Here is a 19,008-nt window from a genome sequence, read left to right on the forward strand (position 1 = left end):
ATTCAGATAGAAGTGACTTAGTGGGGATAAACATTACAGCAGCCCTGCAGTTGGGTCACTATTTATAGAATGTCTAGGGCTTAATAGCTGTAGTCAGTCCTTACATTTTATTTCCTTGCAACAGTAGTATCAGTAAAATATCTTCTATAGTTTCTGTGGTAGTCAAATGACAAATTTCTCCATAACTGCTAACTTTCTTTTACATCTGTAGGACATAGGGGAAAGTGGTATTCTGACGCTGCCTATAGAGACTCTGCTAACATATAATATTAGACAACAGTCCCCTCAGCAGCAGAAGGACCCAGTCTGGTTACTTAATTTACCAAGTGCTCTCGACCACAGTACAGAAAAGTGTCTGGTCATGAACACTTGTCCATCTACTTACTTTTTGGACAACTTATCCAGAAAACATGAGCAGCTCATATTCACAATATGCACTACACACACCATTGTTAATAGGAAATGTATACGAGACATACCAATGCCCCAGTGCTTACTCCATGTATGCCTTTGAAAATTTACTTTGTTTAGTGGGCGCAAATGTCAAGGTGGCAGGATCAAGATGCTAAAGTCATGCAGCATTACTCTTCTCCTCGCTCCCCATCCCTCCCTCTACTGCTTTAGTGACATTCAGGGATCGGTATCCAGCACCGAGCCCTGTCTACCAGTAAGGATGGGTTCACACTGGGTTTGGGTTCTATAGGATACTGGCAAACATGTATGCCAACATATATAATGTGTGGGGCTCTTTCACTGCTGTGGACCCAATTAAGTCTACTAGTGACTTTGCTCAATCCATTTCTTAAATTTATACCTTTATTTTATGGGACTCAAAAGCAGACCATGCATTTAAGTTCATAAAGGTATATGTGAATGAAATGGGCCGAATGTAGTCACTCCTTATATTCTTTTCTTCTTTTGTCTTTTTACAGGGATACACCCTATATTTAGGGTATAGTCACACCCATTAAATATTTCTGAAGCTGTCCCCTTTATCTAAAAGAATATGCTGCATGAACAACCCCAATTGTATTGATGTTATTCCTTTACAATTGTTTCCATTGTCTCAGTTTTCTGCCTGTCTTGTTGCCCCACTGGTACACATTTGGGTACGTGATGAGTGGATACTGCCTGCAGATGCCAATGTCACCTACCGGTGGTCTCCCATTTACATGAAGAGCTCGTGGGACTGGATTGGACTTTATAAGGTGAGTGATAATGTCAGAATAAACAATATTTTCAATAGCATATGTAATATTCTCCAGCACTTTTACATCTTGTCCTCTCTTATTTTTAGGTTGGGTTTCGACATCATAAAGATTATGTGTCTTATGTTTGGGTGAAAACAGAGGAGGATGCGGAAGGATCAAAATACCAGCACCAGGTTGTTGTTTTAGTAGTAGTGCAGCAAAAACAGTGCCGTCATATCAATGTGTTTGTCATATTTTCTTTTATATCTATATGTTCTTAACACAGGTAATGTTCAGCGAAGAGTTACTTCCAAAAGGCACTGGAGAATATCTTCTTGGCTACTACAGTAACAATATGAGCACCCTCATTGGGGTTACAGAGCCCTTTCATGTGAGTTCCTGCTCTTTTCTATGTATAAAACACTGCATTTGAGTCTCCTTCCCTGTTTTGACTAATATTCTTACATTTCCATACCTTGTTTATAAGAAACTGTAGACTTCCGTTTTCACCTCCCAATGTGTATTTCTGTATTTCTTTTCTCTTTGCCCCAGATCTCTTTGCCAGGTTCTGAACCAAGCTCAACCTCTGACAGCTCAGACTCCAGCTCAGAGGATGATAACAGCACTCAAGTCCTCCTCCGGCCCAAATCCCGCAGTCCTAGTCCGGCAAATGCCCGCTCACCGCGAAGCAGAAGTCCAGCACTTTCACGTTTGCATGATCTTATCATTCCTGGTTCCTCTCGTCAGAAGAGTCGCAGTCCATCCCCATGTGGGGCCAAAAGCCCCAAACGGGAGAGGCCTCAAAGGCCACGATCTAGGGAAATTACCCATGAACCCCAAGGTCATAAATTCCACAGCCCTCAGGGGTCCCAAATCAGTGCTGTACCATCTGTGAGACCAGCCGCTGTGGGTCAAGGCTTTAGTCCAAAAGGAACAATTCCTATCTCCCCTAATTCACATAGAAGAGACGCCAGCCTGACGCCAGTCCCTGCTCCTAAACAAAATTCAGACTCACAAAATCAAAGTCGGGGTGTAGAGAAAGCAGATTAGAGATGATGTTGTGTAATCTTTGCACTAGGGTCAAAGTTGATTTGGTCATTAGATAGAATATCAGAGTTATTTTATGAAATGTGACAATTTGTAAAGTGTTACTATGATTTATATTGAAATTTGACACCAAGTGTTTAAGGAATATTCTGGGGTAAGTAACTTAACTCTATTGAAAAGTATATGATACTAGGTAAACATCCTTAATATACAATCATTTAAGGAAAACTGGCAGTAGGTTAGAAGAATGTAACCTGCTGGTAAGGGCCAATTGGGCAGGGGACACTGAATAATCTCCTTTGTTATCCCTCACAACTGCAACATTTTTGTGTAACACTATTTTTTATTATGCTAATGAGAGCGTTGGGTGCACTTAGGGGTTAATTTTACCCCTAGATGCGCTGATCCCCCGGCCCGCTGCTCTAACAGTGTCTCCTCATGAATATTCATCTGGTGCTTTGACCAGGGACATTACTCAAGGCTGCTTGTCACTGCAGAGGGCCAATGGATTTACATGAGAAGGTGCTGTTACAGCAGTTGATGGGCTGACTTGTGCACCTAGGGGTAAAGTAACCCTCATACCCTCATTGGCATATTAATATAAGTGTATGTTACACAAAAACAGCAGAAAGGAATGATTAAGGTCATGTGCTATTCAGTGTCCCCTGCCCTATTAGCCCTTAGATCTTCTGTCCTGCTGTCAGTTTCCCACCTCTTGAATATGTATAAATCTTTACTCTTGGAGCCTAATGACATGAGAGCATGGCCACTATTGTGGCAGAACTCAGGCGCCTCTCTCTCTCTGTGTACCTGACTTAGCAGCACCTGCGCTTTGCTAGAATAGCAGAGTGGTCACGTGCGTATAGTCTTTCACGTCTTTAGGACATGAGAGAGAAGATTTATACATATTGAAGAGGTGGGAAGGGATCTGAGCATGGAGGAAAGTGGCAGGGAAGCTCAAAAAGCTGGCTCCCACTTCCATTGCAAAATGGGCGGCATTAGCATATTATTAATGGGGGCTCTGGCACTAGACCACCGATCAGGATAAGTAATACATCCTCTTAATCTAGCTGTCAGTTTCCCTCTAAATCTTTTCAGTTGTTTCCTGTATGATCAATCCCCATTATTGACCCAAAATGTGAAGTTTTTAGCTAGTCACCTAGGGTTACGACCTGCAGTGCTGCTTTAGCTTGCTGGCTGCACATACTCAGTGTCAGCACTGGGAGTTATCACCAACTCCTGGGCCGAGGCCTTGAGTAACTAACACCCCTAGATATCCTGTCATATACACTGCTCAAAAAAATAAAGGGAACACTTAAAGGGGTATTCCAGGCCAAAACTTTTTTTATATATCAACTGGCTCCGGAAAGTTAAACAGATTTGTAAATTACTTCTATTAAAAAATCTTAATCCTTCCAATAGTTATTAGCTTCTGAAGTTGAGTTGCTGTTTTCTGTCTAACTGCTCTCTGATGACTCACGTCCCGTGATCTGTGCAGTTCCTATGGGGATATTCTCCCATTATGCACAGCTCCTGGGACGTGACATCATCATTGAGCAGTTAGACAGAAAACTTCAGAAGCTAATAACTATTGGAAGGATTAAGATTTTTTAATAGAAGTAATTTACAAATCGGTCTAACTTTCCGGAGCCAGTTGATATATATATAAAAAAAGTTTTGCCTGGAATACCCCTTTAAACAACACAATGTAACTCCAAATCAATCACACTTCTGTGAAATCACACTGTCCACTGATTGACAATCAATTTCACATGCTGTTGTGCAAATGGGACAGACAACAGTTGGAAATTATAGGTAATTAGCATGACACCCGCAATAAAGGAGTGGTGACCACAGACCACTTCTCAGTTCCTATGCTTCCTGGCTGATGTTTTGGCCACTTTTTAATGCTGGCGGTGCTTTCTCTCTAGTGGTGGCATGAGACTGAATCTACAACCCACACAAGTGGCTCAGGTAGTGCAGCTCATCCAGGATGGCACATCAATGTGAGCTGTGGCAAGAAGGTTTGCTGTGTCTGTCAGGGTAGTGTCCAGAGCATGGAGGCGCTACCAGGAGACAGGCCAGTACATCAGGAGATGTGGAGGAGGCCGTAGGAGGGCAACAACCCAGCAGCAGGGCCGCTTCGCTACCACTGCATTTGTGCAAGGAGGAGCACTGCCAGAGCCCTGCAAAATGACCTCCAGCAGGCCACAAATGTGCATGTGTCCACTCAAATGTTCAGAAACAGACTCCATGAGGGTGGTTTGAGGTCCCCATGTCCACAGGTGGGGGTTGTGCTTACAGTCCAACACCGTGCAGGATGTTTGGCATTTCCCAGAAAACACCAAGAGTGGAAAATTCACCACTGGCACCCTGTGCTCTTCACAGATGAAAGCAGGTTCACACTGAGCACATGTGACAGAGTCTGGAGACGCCGTGGAGAATGTTCTGCTGCCTGCAACATCCTCCAGCATGATCGGTTTGGCGGTGGGTCAGTAATGGTGTTGGGTGGCATTTATTTGGGGTGCCACACATATGCTGGTGCGGTTGGTCCTGGGTTCCTCCTAATGCAAGACAATGCTAGACCTCATGTGGCTAAAGTGTGTCAGCAGTTTCTGCAAGAGGAAGGCATTGATGCTATGGTCTGGCCCGTCCGTTCCCCAGACCTGAATCCGATTGAACACATCTGGGTCATCATGTCTCTCTCCATCCACCAACGCCACGTTGCACCACAGACTGTCCAGGAGTTGGCAGATGCTTTAGTCCAGGTCTGGGAGGACATCCCTCAGGAGACCATCCACCACCTCATCAGGAGCATGCCCAGGCGTTGTAGGGAGGTCATACGGGCACGTGGAGGCCACACACACTACTGAGCCTCATTGTGACTTGTTTTAAGGACATTACATCAAAGTTGGATCAGCCTATAGTGTGGTTTTCCACTTAGATTTTGGTTGTGACTCCATATCCAGACCTCCATGGGTTGATAAATTTGATTTCCATTGATAATTTTTGTGTGATTTTGTAGTCAGAACATTCAACTATGTAAAGGCGAAAGTATTTTATACGATTAGTTCATTCATTCGGATCTAGGATGTGTTATCTTAGTGTTCCATTTATTTTTTTGGAGCAGTGTATATCTGGTACTGATAATAGTATCATCACAGTGTAATTTTAATTCACTGTTCATAGGGTTTATTTGACAATAAGTAAAAGTTAATTTTTATAGGTGGGCACAATATAAAGGGGTGTTTGTTACTCGGGGCCTTGGCCCAGGAGTTGGTGGTTTTTCTATTAAAGGACCCCTTACCCTCCTTAGGGTTTTTTGTTGATAGCATTGGGAGTTATTAAATAGAAGAACATGGGAATTAGGAACTACTATGAGAGGCTCAGCAGTATGAGAGGGAGCACAATATGAAGTGCATAAGAAGATAGAGATACATAGAAATACAGGTGGAGAAGCACAGCTATGCTTGATGTCAGGCATGCATGATGGGAACGGTAGTCTGCTACCCACATGAGCTGCAGCTAAAGCCATATCTAGTCTGGCTGTGAAGAAGCACATAAGGAGAAAAGGTATGACAAAAAGGTAAGTATACATGTTTAGGCTGTAGGATTAGTATTATACTGCTTTATTGTGTATAATGACCCTGCAGCCACCATTCAATTTTTTGCTCCAAACTCCAGAATTCCTCTGTAACTGCAGTATTCAGAGATTACCACTAGGTGTCATCAAAGGCACATTAAATCAGGTCTATACACGCATAATAATCTTACATACATAAGTACACCAGTCATTCCCTTACATAAAGTAAAAATATATGTTTGACTAGTCTGACATATTGGCTGGCTTACTATCAGCTTTACAGAAAAACTATCCGAGAAATCTGAATCCTATGAGACCAAAGTCTTAGCTTGCAAATGAAGAAAGAATGTAGAAGTTAACTAGTTGTGCAGAAGACTGGTACATAAAGGGATATACAATTCTATGAATTTACTTCAAACAAATGTTCTATAAGGTGTTAATGCAGAAATGAGGATATGTATCTGTATATTTTATGTTGTTTTTCATGTATTAGAAGATTTGCCATCTTAGTTGAGTGGGAAAACGCTAAATGCTGATACCCTCTGCCCACTCGCAGTCTGACCAGATGTGCCATACCCACTCAGCTGCCCTTTTGTTGCACTGTTGTATTTTCTAAGATGTTCTACAAGTGTCCTGATGTTTCATTATTAAGAAGAAGGAAGCAGGCTGCCTGGGTTCCAGTACTGTCTGCCTGTAGTGGCAGAATAGATTTTTGGGGGTTTGGTATTGTTTCAGCACTGACTGTTTGAGTACTTTTCTATGCTGTACAATGTAATGCACCTCACATAGTTAGGTATATTGCTCTGAAGGAAATGCACATCATGTGGACATTTCTTTTTTAGTTCACCCTCTTATGACTGTTTCACGTGTTTGTATTGTTTGCAATGTTTTGCCTCTAGTGGATTGTGGAATATTCACAGTCAAAGGCCATTTTCACATAGCAATCTAAACTTTGAAATAAAAAATGTGCTTAGAACCTAGCAGGAATAATAAAATCTTTACTTTTTAGACAAAGTCTATATTATCTGTGCACTGAGATTTACTGGTGGTGATCATGATATACGTACAGATTTCTTTTTCTATAAAATATATGTTATATATTAAATATCAGTGACTCCAGGTGACATAGTTATATAGTTAGTACGATTGGAAAAAGACATGTCTGTCAAGTTCAGCTCAATGAATAAAGGGAAGGGGTATGGATTGATGAAGGGGATGGGATGTGATAACTGATAATTGATCATTTCTACATATGCATTAATGTTATTATTCTCTAAAAAATCTTTTTACTGTGACCAGTTCCTGAGGTAGACTTTTCCACAAATTCACAGTTCTTATATTAAAGTAGGCTTGTCTTTTTTGCCAGGCAGAGGCAGTGTCCCCTTGTCTTTTTTTATTTTTTTTTTATTTTTTTACCAGGAACAGGATTTTTCCCATATTTTTTTGTATGGTCCATTTATTTATTTCAATAAATTGGTCATATACCCCCTTCTCTTAGTCTCTTCTCAAGACTATACAACTGTAATTATTTTAATGTTTCCTCATAACTACAATGTTCCATGCCCCTTATTAGTTTAGTTGATTTTTCCAGCTCCATGACATCCTTTCTATGAACCGGAGCCCAAAACTGAACAGCATATTCCAGGTAAGGCCGTACCAATGCTTTATAAAGGGGGAGTATTATGTCCCTGTCCCTTGAGTCCATGCCTCTTTTTATACATGACAATATCCTGCTGGCTTTGGAAGCAGCAGCCTGACATTGCATGCTATTCTGTAGTCTGTGATCTACAAGTACACCCAGATCCTTCTCTACCAGTGACTCTGCCAGTTTAATCCCCCTAGTGCAAAAGTGCATACTTGTGACCACTTTTGCCTTGTTTACTTCTGTGTACTCTTAATTTTGTGGGATGCAATAGCATAGCATACCATACTTTACTATGCTTCTTGAGAAACATATACCTCCTGTATACTTTATTGTTTTTACATTACAGTAAATGGAAAACATATGAAAATGTAAAGGTTTATGTTTCACATATGCTTTTTTTTAATTTTCCAGTATGCGCAGTAACATGATATGAATTTCATTCTACAACTTTATTTACAAGCAAAATACTTTACAGGAAAAAAATATTTTTTTTTAGTATAAAATATAGAAATGTATAGTTATAAGTTCTAAAAATACAAAGAACAATACAAAAATGTCATGTTTCAGCTTAATAAGCATTCCTTGGAACACTTGTTCCCCATAATCGGCTTGTGTGAAATGGTCTAATGTCAGCTGCCGAATGAGCTAACGGTGGTGTTGGCTGATGGATCTCTTTGTGTGGCCAATGAAATGATTGTTATCAGCTACATATCGCCTTATGTAAACAGGATATGCGGCCGACAATGATGGAGTATAAGGGCTGCACAAATGGCCGAGCCTTGTAAATAGTAAACAAGCTCCGTCCAGCAAGATCGCTTCTCATTATCGGGTCTTAAAAGGCCTTATGACATGTTCCTTTGTCATACTTTGTTTTACTTTTCTTATTTAGTTATGCGTTGTCACATTATGCATGAAATTCTCAGTGCTGCTCAGGGGCTAACAGGGAATTGTTTGGGTACAACGATTGGCCCCCAATAATATATAAAAGAGAAATTGGGTCAGATTTAACAAAACCTGACCAGAGGTAAAGACACTGAGTTGCCCATAGAAACCAATCAGATCGCTTCTTTTATTTTTGAAAAGGCCTCTGAAAAATGATCTGATTGGTTGCTATGGGCAACTCAGCAATTTTTCTTCTAGGCAGGTTTTTAAAAATGTGTCCCATGATTCCCATGAAGAAATTAGCAATATAATTATACACACACACTTCTCCATGTTAGCAGCCAGTTGTGTCAGGGTAAGGACAGTGATCTAAAGTGTTCTATGTATAGGAGAATATCCACCCCCCCATATACCGAACAGGTATATCTACACATATCACATTAGTTACTGTACATCATAGGTTATTTTAGGTTTAGTGGTCATTTAAACTATCACTTGAAATAAAATGTACTGTATACAGAACTTATAAACTGAGAAAACTGAAATACATTCGTTTAAATGGGCCTAGAAATGGGAAATCCCTTGACTCTTTTGTAACCCAAAGTTAAGATTACATTATAAATAACTTTGCTACCAAAAATGTGTATATAGCACAGTAGCCACATAGAGCATTGTGGTATTCTTGTATGCCTAATATAATAAAATACTTTATAGTGAGTGCAAAGAAAACAATGTGATTATGTGGTAGCGACAGGAATTCAGCTGCATGTTAGTTCTGTCTGTCATAAACCAGTGTTTTCCAGGACCACATACATCTGTGTTACATCTTCTGTGATGCCATACACTGGATCATGCGTAGTTCTGCAGCGTTCATCGCTGAAGGCTTTTATGCAGCGCGTGAACCAGCCCTGTTCTAGAATAAATCTCTAATCTCCAGCAAGATAGATATTTTTGCAATGTGTCTTTTGTTCCATTTACATGGCTGTTCCTACTGTTAAGAAATTTATTTTTATTTAAATAATTGGTTGTTTACCTGAACTTTTGTCCACGTAGCTTTTTTTTTATCAGTGTTTTGAGTACTGTTTGGCTTTTACATGCAGTTTTTTAGATTTTTCTTCTGCTATACCGCTTTCCTTTGAGATTCCTTGACTTTCTCTTTTAGTTTGCGCTCTCTGCAGTTTCTTCAGCCGTCTTCTTCTTGACTTTGCATTGTTTGCCAGTGACGGAGGGCTAGATGTAAGATTGGGTATATGTGAGCTGGATTCCACCCTCTGTCCATCTTTGTGACGTATTGAGGCAGATGTGTGACCTTCTGGATTGCTGGAGTTGAAGATCTCTGGATTGTGAAGCTCGGCTTTTGGTACAGTGCCATTATTTTTGCAACTAGTAAAAAGATACATAGAAAAATTGGGCATTACTACATATTACTGAATATTACTGTGCAACTAAAGCTTGTTTACCTCTGCCAGCATTTCAATAGAACTAAGCCCTTACAAGTAGAGCAAATTCAGTATTAGAACCAGAAACTCACCCTCCCCACCAGTACCACTCTACACACTGTTCCTCCTCTCTCAGGCTGAAGCAGGGCATTTCCAAGATGTTGAAAAACACGCTGCCAACAATTGAGGACATTGTATCATTAAGGGCGTGAAGACACAGTCTAAACCTAAGGAAACAATGAAGACATGAGACCAATGGTGGTAAGAGTAAAATAGAAGTAAACTTACTCATGTTATAGCAACATGCTACTAGAGGAAGCCACAGATAGACCTCAGCAATATTCCTTGTCATGTAGGCCTTGTTTTACGCCATGTGGACTGACTTATTGGCAAATAAAAAATATTCTCCTCCAGCAATCGAGTGGTTCAGTTGCTGTTTGCTTGCATAGTGAAAGAATTAAAACCTTTTTAAATCAACTGGTGCCAGAAAGTTATACAGATTTGTAAATTACTTCTATTTAAAAATCTTATCAGCTGCTGTATTCTCCAGAGAAAGTTGTATAGTTCTTTCCAGCTTGACCACAGGGCTCTCTGCTGCCATCTCTGTCCATGTCAGGAACTGTCCGGAGCACGAGAGGTTTGCTATGGGAATTTGCTCCTACTCTGGACAGTTCCCTGACACCGACAGGGGTGGCAGCATAGAGCACTGTGGTCAAATCGAAAAGAACTACCCAACTTTCTGTGGAGCATACAGCAGCCGATAAGTACTGGAATGGTTAAGATTATTAAATACGGTAGCAGTAATTTACAAATCTGTATAACTATTTTTCTCTGGATAACTCCCTTAAGGTAGTTATCCACAAGATAGGGAGCAACTAACTAATTGGTGGGGGTTTGACCCCCACCAACAGAAGTTACTTGTTCCCTGGCCACTGCTCTGTTCCCAGTTCATGCATTCACTGCACATTCTCTCAGCTAAGATCTCCGATCAGTAAGCTACATTTTTTAAAAAATTCTCCAAACCAGGTTTCCAGAAAATATGATTTCTAAGCATTCTCTAAGTCCGATTCTCACCTCTGGTCACAGTCACAGTGGGAGATGGTGTGAAACCTGTAATTCCGAATCCCATACAAATATTCAAATGATTGAATCTGTGGAAAGCAGTGGTCATGTTCTCTGCAGCAGCGGTCCACCCCATCAAATACACCTAAGAAGAAAAACATTACATGAGAAAACATGAGTAAGTTTATATGTACATAAAGCCTAAATATCCCCCCCAAAAAAGTGTCTGCTTGTACAAGTAGAATTCCTAAGAGGAGGAATTCATCTGTATACTAGTCCTTACAGAGAAGATAATTACATATCATTTGTAGGGTGCAGTTTTTGCCGGTTGTCATATCACTTTATTGTGTGTATATGGGTGTATATATATATATATATCTGCAGGGATGTTGGATCTACACCGATTTTGGTGTATTCATCTCACCTAAGCTGGTAAAGTTTTCTGCAGCGCTTCCGACTCCACACCATAGTGTTCCGGGCATGATCCAACTCCGTCTAGGTCTGGACTTAACCTTCTCCCCATTTACGGTAAATAAGGCAATGAGACAGAGCATTGGTACAACTATACAAGCCCTCCAAAACATACTTATACAAGCATCTATGTATATTGCACCAGTCAGAATGTGTGTTGCAGTTTCACAAATCGTGGAACAAAACTGCACAAAGCCACCAAAACCCATCTCATGGAAACATTTCTGTCCTTTCCTCAATACAATCCATAGCTGTAGAACAATGTAGCCTTAGTACCCATAGAAGTGGCTGTGTGTGAATCAGAGAGCACTTTTATAGTACGATAAAGGAATGAGGTGATGTATGCTATTTGTCTCCTGACCTTGGCGTCACACCTACCTGTCTCATTCATGCTCCGCATCCACAGACCGAAGCTTCTACAAAGTCTTATCTTTATGATTGTAAAGGAACACCTCTCTGTATTTCCTTATGTTTTGCAGAGGACAATGGGAACATGCCTTACGGTCTTTAGGTAAAAACATTTATTGAGTGAATTCTTTAATGCACAATAATGTCATGGAGGACTTATTTGCCATAATCTCTCCCTTCTTGATTTCTCTACTGCAGTGTTTCCCAATCAGGGTGCCCCTGGCTGCTGTAAAACTACAATTCCCAGCATGCTGGGAGTTGTAGTTTTGCAACAGCTGAGGGCACCCTGGTTGGGAAACACTTCTCTACTGTAATAAAATGTCTTAAAGAAGCACTTTACTCGTATAGTGCAGCATATTCTATTATTAGGGAACAATATAGAAGGCTATGCCTTGTGCTTACCTGTTAAAGTTGAAGTGGCATGCAGAGGTTTTGTGCATTAGTGATTTCGATTCCATCACTGAAATCATTTCCTAATGCTGCCTTTGGTTTGCAGAGACAGGGTTTGAAGTTTTATCACTGCACCTGGTTATCTAATATTCTGGCTAGACCCCAACAGCCTAAACTGCTGACACTGGGGTCAGTTTACATTATTTTTTTTTTTTTTTTTAGAGAAATGTTTTATGGAGATTTTTTTTTTTTTTTTTTTTTAGGTTATGTTCACATTTTGCCTTTTTTACAGCATTTTTGTAGCATTTTTACCATGTTATGGGCTGTTTTTCAAGGTATATAACTTCTATAGATCCTTATCCCATAGCAGCAGTATACAGATCTGGGTGGGTAGGGGGGAATGTGCAGGAAGTGGGCAAAAACACAGTCACTGACTGGCTTTGTTTAGGTTAATAAAGTAAATAGACCTACTGCACTGTAGTTATTATACTGCATTATACTTTGGCATTACAAGTCATCATCTAATCACTACAGTAACCTACAGATTTTGCTTATGTTTTAAGTTTATTGTTTATTCAAAACTGGTTCCGATGCCCATCCCCCACAATGATTGTGCAATTGATCTGGTGCCTAGTGCTAAGTATCGCACTTGTGGGATTTACAATCTGTCTGGCCCTGAAAGACAAGCTATAAAGGATTACATTCAGAAAAGTTTGCAAAAGGGCCACATCTGTCCTTCAGTGTCTCCTGTGGGGGCAAGGTTTTTCTTTGTAGGGAGAAAGGGTGGTGGTCTGAGACCCTGTATTGATTGCAAGGAATTAACCCCTTAAGAACACAGCCCATTTTGGCCTTAAAGGAGATATCCAGTGGTGACCAACTTATCCCCTATCCTAAGGATAGGGGATAAGTTTGAGATAGCGGGGGGTCCGACCGCTGGGGTCCCCTGCGATCTCCTGTACGGAGCCCCGACAGCCCGCGGGAAGGGGGCGTGTCGACCTCCACACGAAGCGGCGGCCGACACACCCCCTCAATACAACTCTATGACAGAGCCGAAGCGCTAGCCTTCGGCAATCTCCGGCTCTGCCATAGAGATGTATTGAGGGGGCGTGTCGGCCGCCGCTTCGTGCGGGGGTCGACACCCGCTATCTGGCCGGAGAGCCTGGCCCCCGTACAGAGAGATCGCAGGGGGCCCCAGCGGTCAGACCCCCCGCGATCTCAAACTTATCCCCTATCCTTAGGATAGGGGATACGTTTTTCACCACTGGACTACCCCTTTAAAGTGAAACTGACAGCCAGTTCACAAACACTAAACCCAATACACAGGATTATAGTGCTGGTGAACTGGATTAAAATTATGTATAAATTACCCGGATCCGTGGTCTGGTTCTGGTTTTAGACCGGTTATTAGCCGGCATTTCTAATATGTTAATCTCCTGCTTTGCGCAATGGATGCAGGACCCAGCTCTCCTGCCTTCTTGCTGGCTTCCACCTTCATTGCGTAAAGCTAGGGTTTAACATATTAGCAATGCCTGTTAATAAGCAGCAGAACTGGACCGCGGATCCAGGTAAGTTATACCACAGTTTAATCTTTTATTGTACTGATTTTAAATAACCCAAACTTTTTGTAACCAAATAAGTATCTTTTTAGAACTTCCCTATTCTGACCCCTATAGCTTTCTTATTTTTACCATATATGGGTTATATGAGGACTTATTTTTTTGAGCTGTTATTTGTCTGGGATGTGATGTGACCAAAAAACAGCAATTTTGAACTTTCTATTTTTGGTTTACGCCGCTCACATGTGGAATCATTAGCATTATATTTTAAAAGTTCTGACACTTACACATGTGACAATACCAAATATGTTTATTAATTTTTTTTTTTTCTTCACTTTAAAAAAAAAAAGGAAATAAATGTTTATTAGGGGAGGTGCTTATTCACATTTTTAAAAAGTTTTTCTATTTATTTTACATATTTTAAGTCCTCATAGGGAACTATTTATAGCAGTCTTTTGATTGCTATTACTAGTGCTATTGGTATCTCTATGAGCAGACTACACAAGAAGATCAACGGAATGTGCCCTAAATAGCCATGACAGCTCTTCTACTAAGGTATCACCATTTTATCATGTCATCATATGTGATCTGTGCACAGTATGGGCCCAGATGCAACTTATAAGGCCCACTTGTAGTTGTGGATTTTTGTTTTTTTGCAAAAAAAAGTATAGTTGTCCACAAAAAAAGAAAAAATGTGTCAAAAGGTTTCTTTTGGGCAATATGAGATTGTATAGGTAATAAATCCTGTACCTTATCGCCTCGGGCTACCAAATTTGTTTAGGATTCACAATGCATAACATAGATCCTTGTTTGCTTCTTGCGGCATAGAGAAGAAAACTGCTCTGTCTCCATGCACAACTCTCAACCTTGCTGGGTACGCCATGGAATAAGGGACCCCTTTGCTCTTCAGTCGAACCTTGACAGAAGCGAAGGTAGCTCTGTGCCTCTGTAAATACAAAGAAATCAGGGAATATAGAAACCTTGGCGTTCTCAAATGTGATGACTTGCAGCCTGTGGGCAGACCGTAGGATCAGGTCCGGATCCTGCCAATAAAGGTCTTGGTGGAGCTTCAGGGATAGGCAATTTAGCAGAGACTTGGTGGGCTCGTTCTACTGCAAACGCAGGGGAGAATAAAACATCAGGAAACAGTTCCTTCAGCCACTGTTCAACACTGTTCCGATGTAGCTGGTTTTCAAGATCATTATTTTTCTGTTTAGCTTGCTCCGCCTGTGCTGTGAGGGAAGTGAGAAATTTAGGCATGGGAGCCACAGTGTCCCCCAACCCAGATATACAAGGACAGGGTGACATAGGCTGAGCACAGAGATTCTGCATGTCCTGCCTAAGGAGCCCCACATCCACTTTGATTTTCTCCATTTTACCTTTGAGGGAAGTCTTGCAGGCTGGAAAGGCCTGAAGAAGGGTATCTGCATTGTTAAATGTAGGTTCCTGTGCCTCTGCGCTCCCTTCTGCAGGTACCCAGGTCCCCTGTGCAAAGGGGGAAGGAGTGCGGCCGTGCTACAGCGCCATCTTGCATCCTGGCACAAGCAAAGCCATCTTAGTTGCGGACCGATCATGTCCTGTAATCGAGTCAGGCTTAGAAGGCATCTCCCGTGCTTCAGACCAGGTCACCAGGGTCTGGAAGGCCAGGATGTGCCATCAGGATAAAGATTATGCAGGATCTGAGTTTGAGCACTTAGACAGTGCATCAGCTCATACCAAGGTCCAACAATATAGGTCCTTGTTTAAAAAATACATTGCTTCTCTCTCAATTTCTCAGAGAATTCCTGCTCAACTGAGGTACAGGGGGAGCTAGAGAATGGGGTCCCTAGGATCTTAGATAGTTTGGTTGACTATGTGGTCGCCTGTTGACTACATCTGTTCTTATACTTCATGCACACTTAATCATTGTAGAGAATGTTGCCAAATTAGGGGAAGCCATTTAGGGTGGATCGTCCAGGTAGGTTTGGACAGTGGGCTGGGATAGCTTAGGGTTCACTGTCTACCCTACAAGATGTGACATGACTGTAAAGAGAGAAGTCGCCCCCCCCCCCCCTCACCAATTGCCCCTTTGTGTGTACAGGCAGTTTATATATTAGGTATTTACTAAGATAATGCCGTTCCTTTGAACACTATTTCTGACATTTGATATAAACAATTGTATAACTGAAGCCTGTGCTTCTCCGAGTGTGCATATAGAGTAATAATATTTAACACAACAATACAGTACAGGCAAACTGTTTTTAAGCAACTTCTCTTTAGTAGCAATGCCATCATATAGTTAAATAACGTTTCTTTTCTTGATGTGTCTGGTTATGGGAAGGATCTGTTATTATTTACTCACACTGTGACATGTCTATAGAGAGGTTAGATAACCTCAACCTCTGCTCACTTGACACGCAGACATCCACTGTGGAAGTCCATGGTCCATAGTGACACTGTATATCAACACTAGAGGTGTTACAAAGGTTGCAAATGGATGAGGATGAAAAGGATGATGTAGTTTATTAACTTGTAAACTATTACTATGAATTGGTTAAAAGATTTTATGAGTGATTTTTAAGTGAAAGTGATTAAAAAGTCACATAAATGCTAAAATGTATGCTTTTTGGTCACATCAAACATATTTGGTATTGTCACATGTGTAAGTGTCAGAACTTTTAAAATCTAATGTTAATGATTCCACATTGTGAGTTGCGTAAACCAAAAATAGAATGTTCAAAATTGCTGCTTTTTGGTCACATCACATCCCAGAAAAAATTTAAGTGATTAAAAAGTCACATATATGCAAAAGTGATATATATATATATATATATATATATATATATATATATAAAACTACAAATCACAGCTAAAAAAATAAGCCCTCATATAACCCTTATATGGTAAAATAGAATAGTTACGTCTTACATAGAAGAAGTACAAGAAAATCCTTACATTTTGATCAATTACTGTCAGTTTTTTATGGGTGGGGTATAGACACTTATGTTTTATAATGCGCAAATTAAAGGAGCTCTTAGTTCCAGAAGGGATGCGCTAGGAATGAAGAAAATCCGAACTATATAAAACACCTGGAGATATATAGACTGAAAACTAACATAGTGAATATAAAGCTATTACCTGAAAAACATATTTGCATGAGTTAGAGATACTGGACCTCATGTATTAAAACTGTTCTAAGTAATACTGAGTTATTAGTGTTGAGCTCCTTACAGAGGACCTCCGCTAGCCAAGTTCATTCAAGTTATGGCAGTTAGGCAGAGAGGATAATCCTGCATGTCCAAATTTCTCTGCTCAACTTCTGTATATCCACGGACCCCATTCAAAGTCAATATGACCTGTCGTGACCCATCGGTGTCTGTTTTTTTTTTGTGCCAAATGGACCATGAATGGGTCGGAGAACAACAAACAGGACCCTGAACACAGAGCACAACTGCAGTGTTTTCCGACCCATTCATGGTCCATTTGGAACAAAAAACAGACCCTGAACACAGTGCACCACTGCAGTGTGAACATAGCCTTGACTTGCGCTGTATTTTTACATTGTAAAAACTTTTCTGCGAGGCACTACACCATGGGCGTCCTTTACGTCAAGTAGGGAACCTGTTAAACATTTGAATCGCACCTCTGGAAACATTACATCAGTAACTTGATAGTTCAGGACATGCCACACACCTTACCCATTGAATATAACCCTGCCACACACTGAGCCACTGAATAGAATACTGCCAAACACTGTACCTGCTGAATATGCTGCCACACACTGAACCCTCTGTATATAACACTGCTACACACTCCAGGAAGGGAGTTAGAACTTTCATTATCACACACTACAAATTTTATCAAAAGAAGGGCAGACCTACACTACCACATGTGTTGCATTATAAATCACAATCTCTTAAGTAATTCATACAAAACACCTTACGATAATACATAAAAATGGCAACAAGTGGGCAAAACAGATAAGCCTCATTACAGTCTTGAACTTTACCTGGCACTTCTCCCATCTATTGGCCTTGGTTGTTGCATTGCCATACAGGGAGCAACTCTTCTATTTGTAACATATATAGTGTAAGGTAAACTGTGAAAAAAAAATCATCTTTTTCTGGCATCTTTCCAATAGAGGGCAATCACTTGCCCAAGGACTTGTGTGATATTGGACTTTTCTTCTGTCCAATACTTAATTTTACAAAATAAACTACCCCTATCACATGATCACAGATATCTGTCACGACATACAGCAAACCACACCAATGAGTAATATATATATATATATATATATATATATATATATATATTAGCCTGTGATTCGAAATGTTGGGAATGAAAACTGTTTATGCCTTTAGCAGCCACCAGAACCTTTTTTTCTGATCAATACTTTATTTTGTAAACATAGCTGCCAATAGTACATGATCACATATATTTGTCACAATTACCATACAGAAAAATAATCTTTCATGTGCAGAATGTATTGGGTTGCCTATAGTCATAAAGTGTGAATCTCCATCTTGCCTATAGATGGTAGTCAATTGTTCCAGAACTTGTGTGTCATCTGAGTTTTCTTCTGGCCAATACTTTATTTTCCAAAAGTATAACCAAAGCTACCCCTAGCACCTAATCACATATGTCTGCCAAATCTGCCATAACAACAATCAACACATTTGTGTAAAATATATAGGATAGATAGCCCTTATTCAGAAATGATGGGATGGAAACATTCTTCACCTTTAGCCGACATCTCTCCCATAGAGTACAGTTACTTGCCCTAGGATTTTAGTGGCAGCCTACAGGGGAGTCAGGCCAAATAAGTGCCTGTGGTGCTCTCCCTGGATTCAGCCTAAAAAGGGCCTGTGTCACCCTCCTCCCAAGTCAGCCCAAGGAGGGCCTGTGGTGCCCTCTCCTGGATTCAGCAAAAATGGGGTCTATTGCGCCCTCGCTGAGAGTCCGCCCATAGGGGGCCTGTGGCGCCCTCTTCCGGAGTCAGCCCTTAAGGGGCCTGTGGCACCCCCCCCCCCCCCAGACATTACCATAACATACTGACCCTCTATTGCAAAGCTGTGCGTATACTTTCCTGGTCATCAGCCCAAAGTGGGCTTCTTGCATACTCCCTGGGAGTCAGCCCAAAGTAGACCTCTGGCTCCATCCCCCGGAGTTCACCCAAAGGGGGACTTGTTGTGCCATCTTCCTGCAAACAGTAAAGCTGGACACGCCCTGGGCATTCTGCTAACATTTCCATCAAGTGCTTTCCCTTCATTTCAAATCCTGTGTGCAGGGCCGGTTTTAGACTAAGTGTGGCCCTTCTTCTCTGTGCTATCTGTCAGTAATAACGCCCGCATAT

At 41.0% G+C, this 19,008-nt stretch overlaps 2 protein-coding genes across 8 annotated transcripts in view; both read left to right on the forward strand.

The window, feature by feature from the left end:
* Positions 1 to 3,603, forward strand: part of INPP5J (inositol polyphosphate-5-phosphatase J) — a 50,689-nt gene extending 47,086 nt beyond the window's left edge. For 4 of the 5 annotated variants that reach the window (XM_056528640.1, XM_056528639.1, XM_056528637.1 and 1 more), the window contains 4 exons: positions 1,071 to 1,208; positions 1,298 to 1,387; positions 1,477 to 1,581; positions 1,743 to 3,603. In XM_056528640.1, coding sequence (XP_056384615.1) covers positions 1,071 to 1,208; positions 1,298 to 1,387; positions 1,477 to 1,581; positions 1,743 to 2,240 — 831 coding nt within the window. In that variant the 3' untranslated portion in view covers positions 2,241 to 3,603. The remainder of the gene's footprint in view (positions 1 to 1,070; positions 1,209 to 1,297; positions 1,388 to 1,476; positions 1,582 to 1,742) is intronic. The other variant, XM_056528638.1, reaches the window with a different exon arrangement.
* Positions 3,604 to 3,866: 263 nt separating this feature from the next.
* P2RX2 (purinergic receptor P2X 2) overlaps positions 3,867 to 19,008 on the forward strand; it is a 60,495-nt gene continuing 45,353 nt past the window's right edge. For 2 of the 3 annotated variants that reach the window (XM_056528645.1, XM_056528642.1), the window contains exon 1: positions 3,867 to 10,047. The gene's annotated coding sequence lies outside the window, so the exon portion shown is untranslated. The remainder of the gene's footprint in view (positions 10,048 to 19,008) is intronic. The other variant, XM_056528644.1, reaches the window with a different exon arrangement.

This window comes from Hyla sarda, chromosome 1 (assembly GCF_029499605.1).
Source record: "Hyla sarda isolate aHylSar1 chromosome 1, aHylSar1.hap1, whole genome shotgun sequence".
Classification (NCBI taxonomy): Eukaryota; Metazoa; Chordata; class Amphibia; order Anura; family Hylidae; genus Hyla; species Hyla sarda.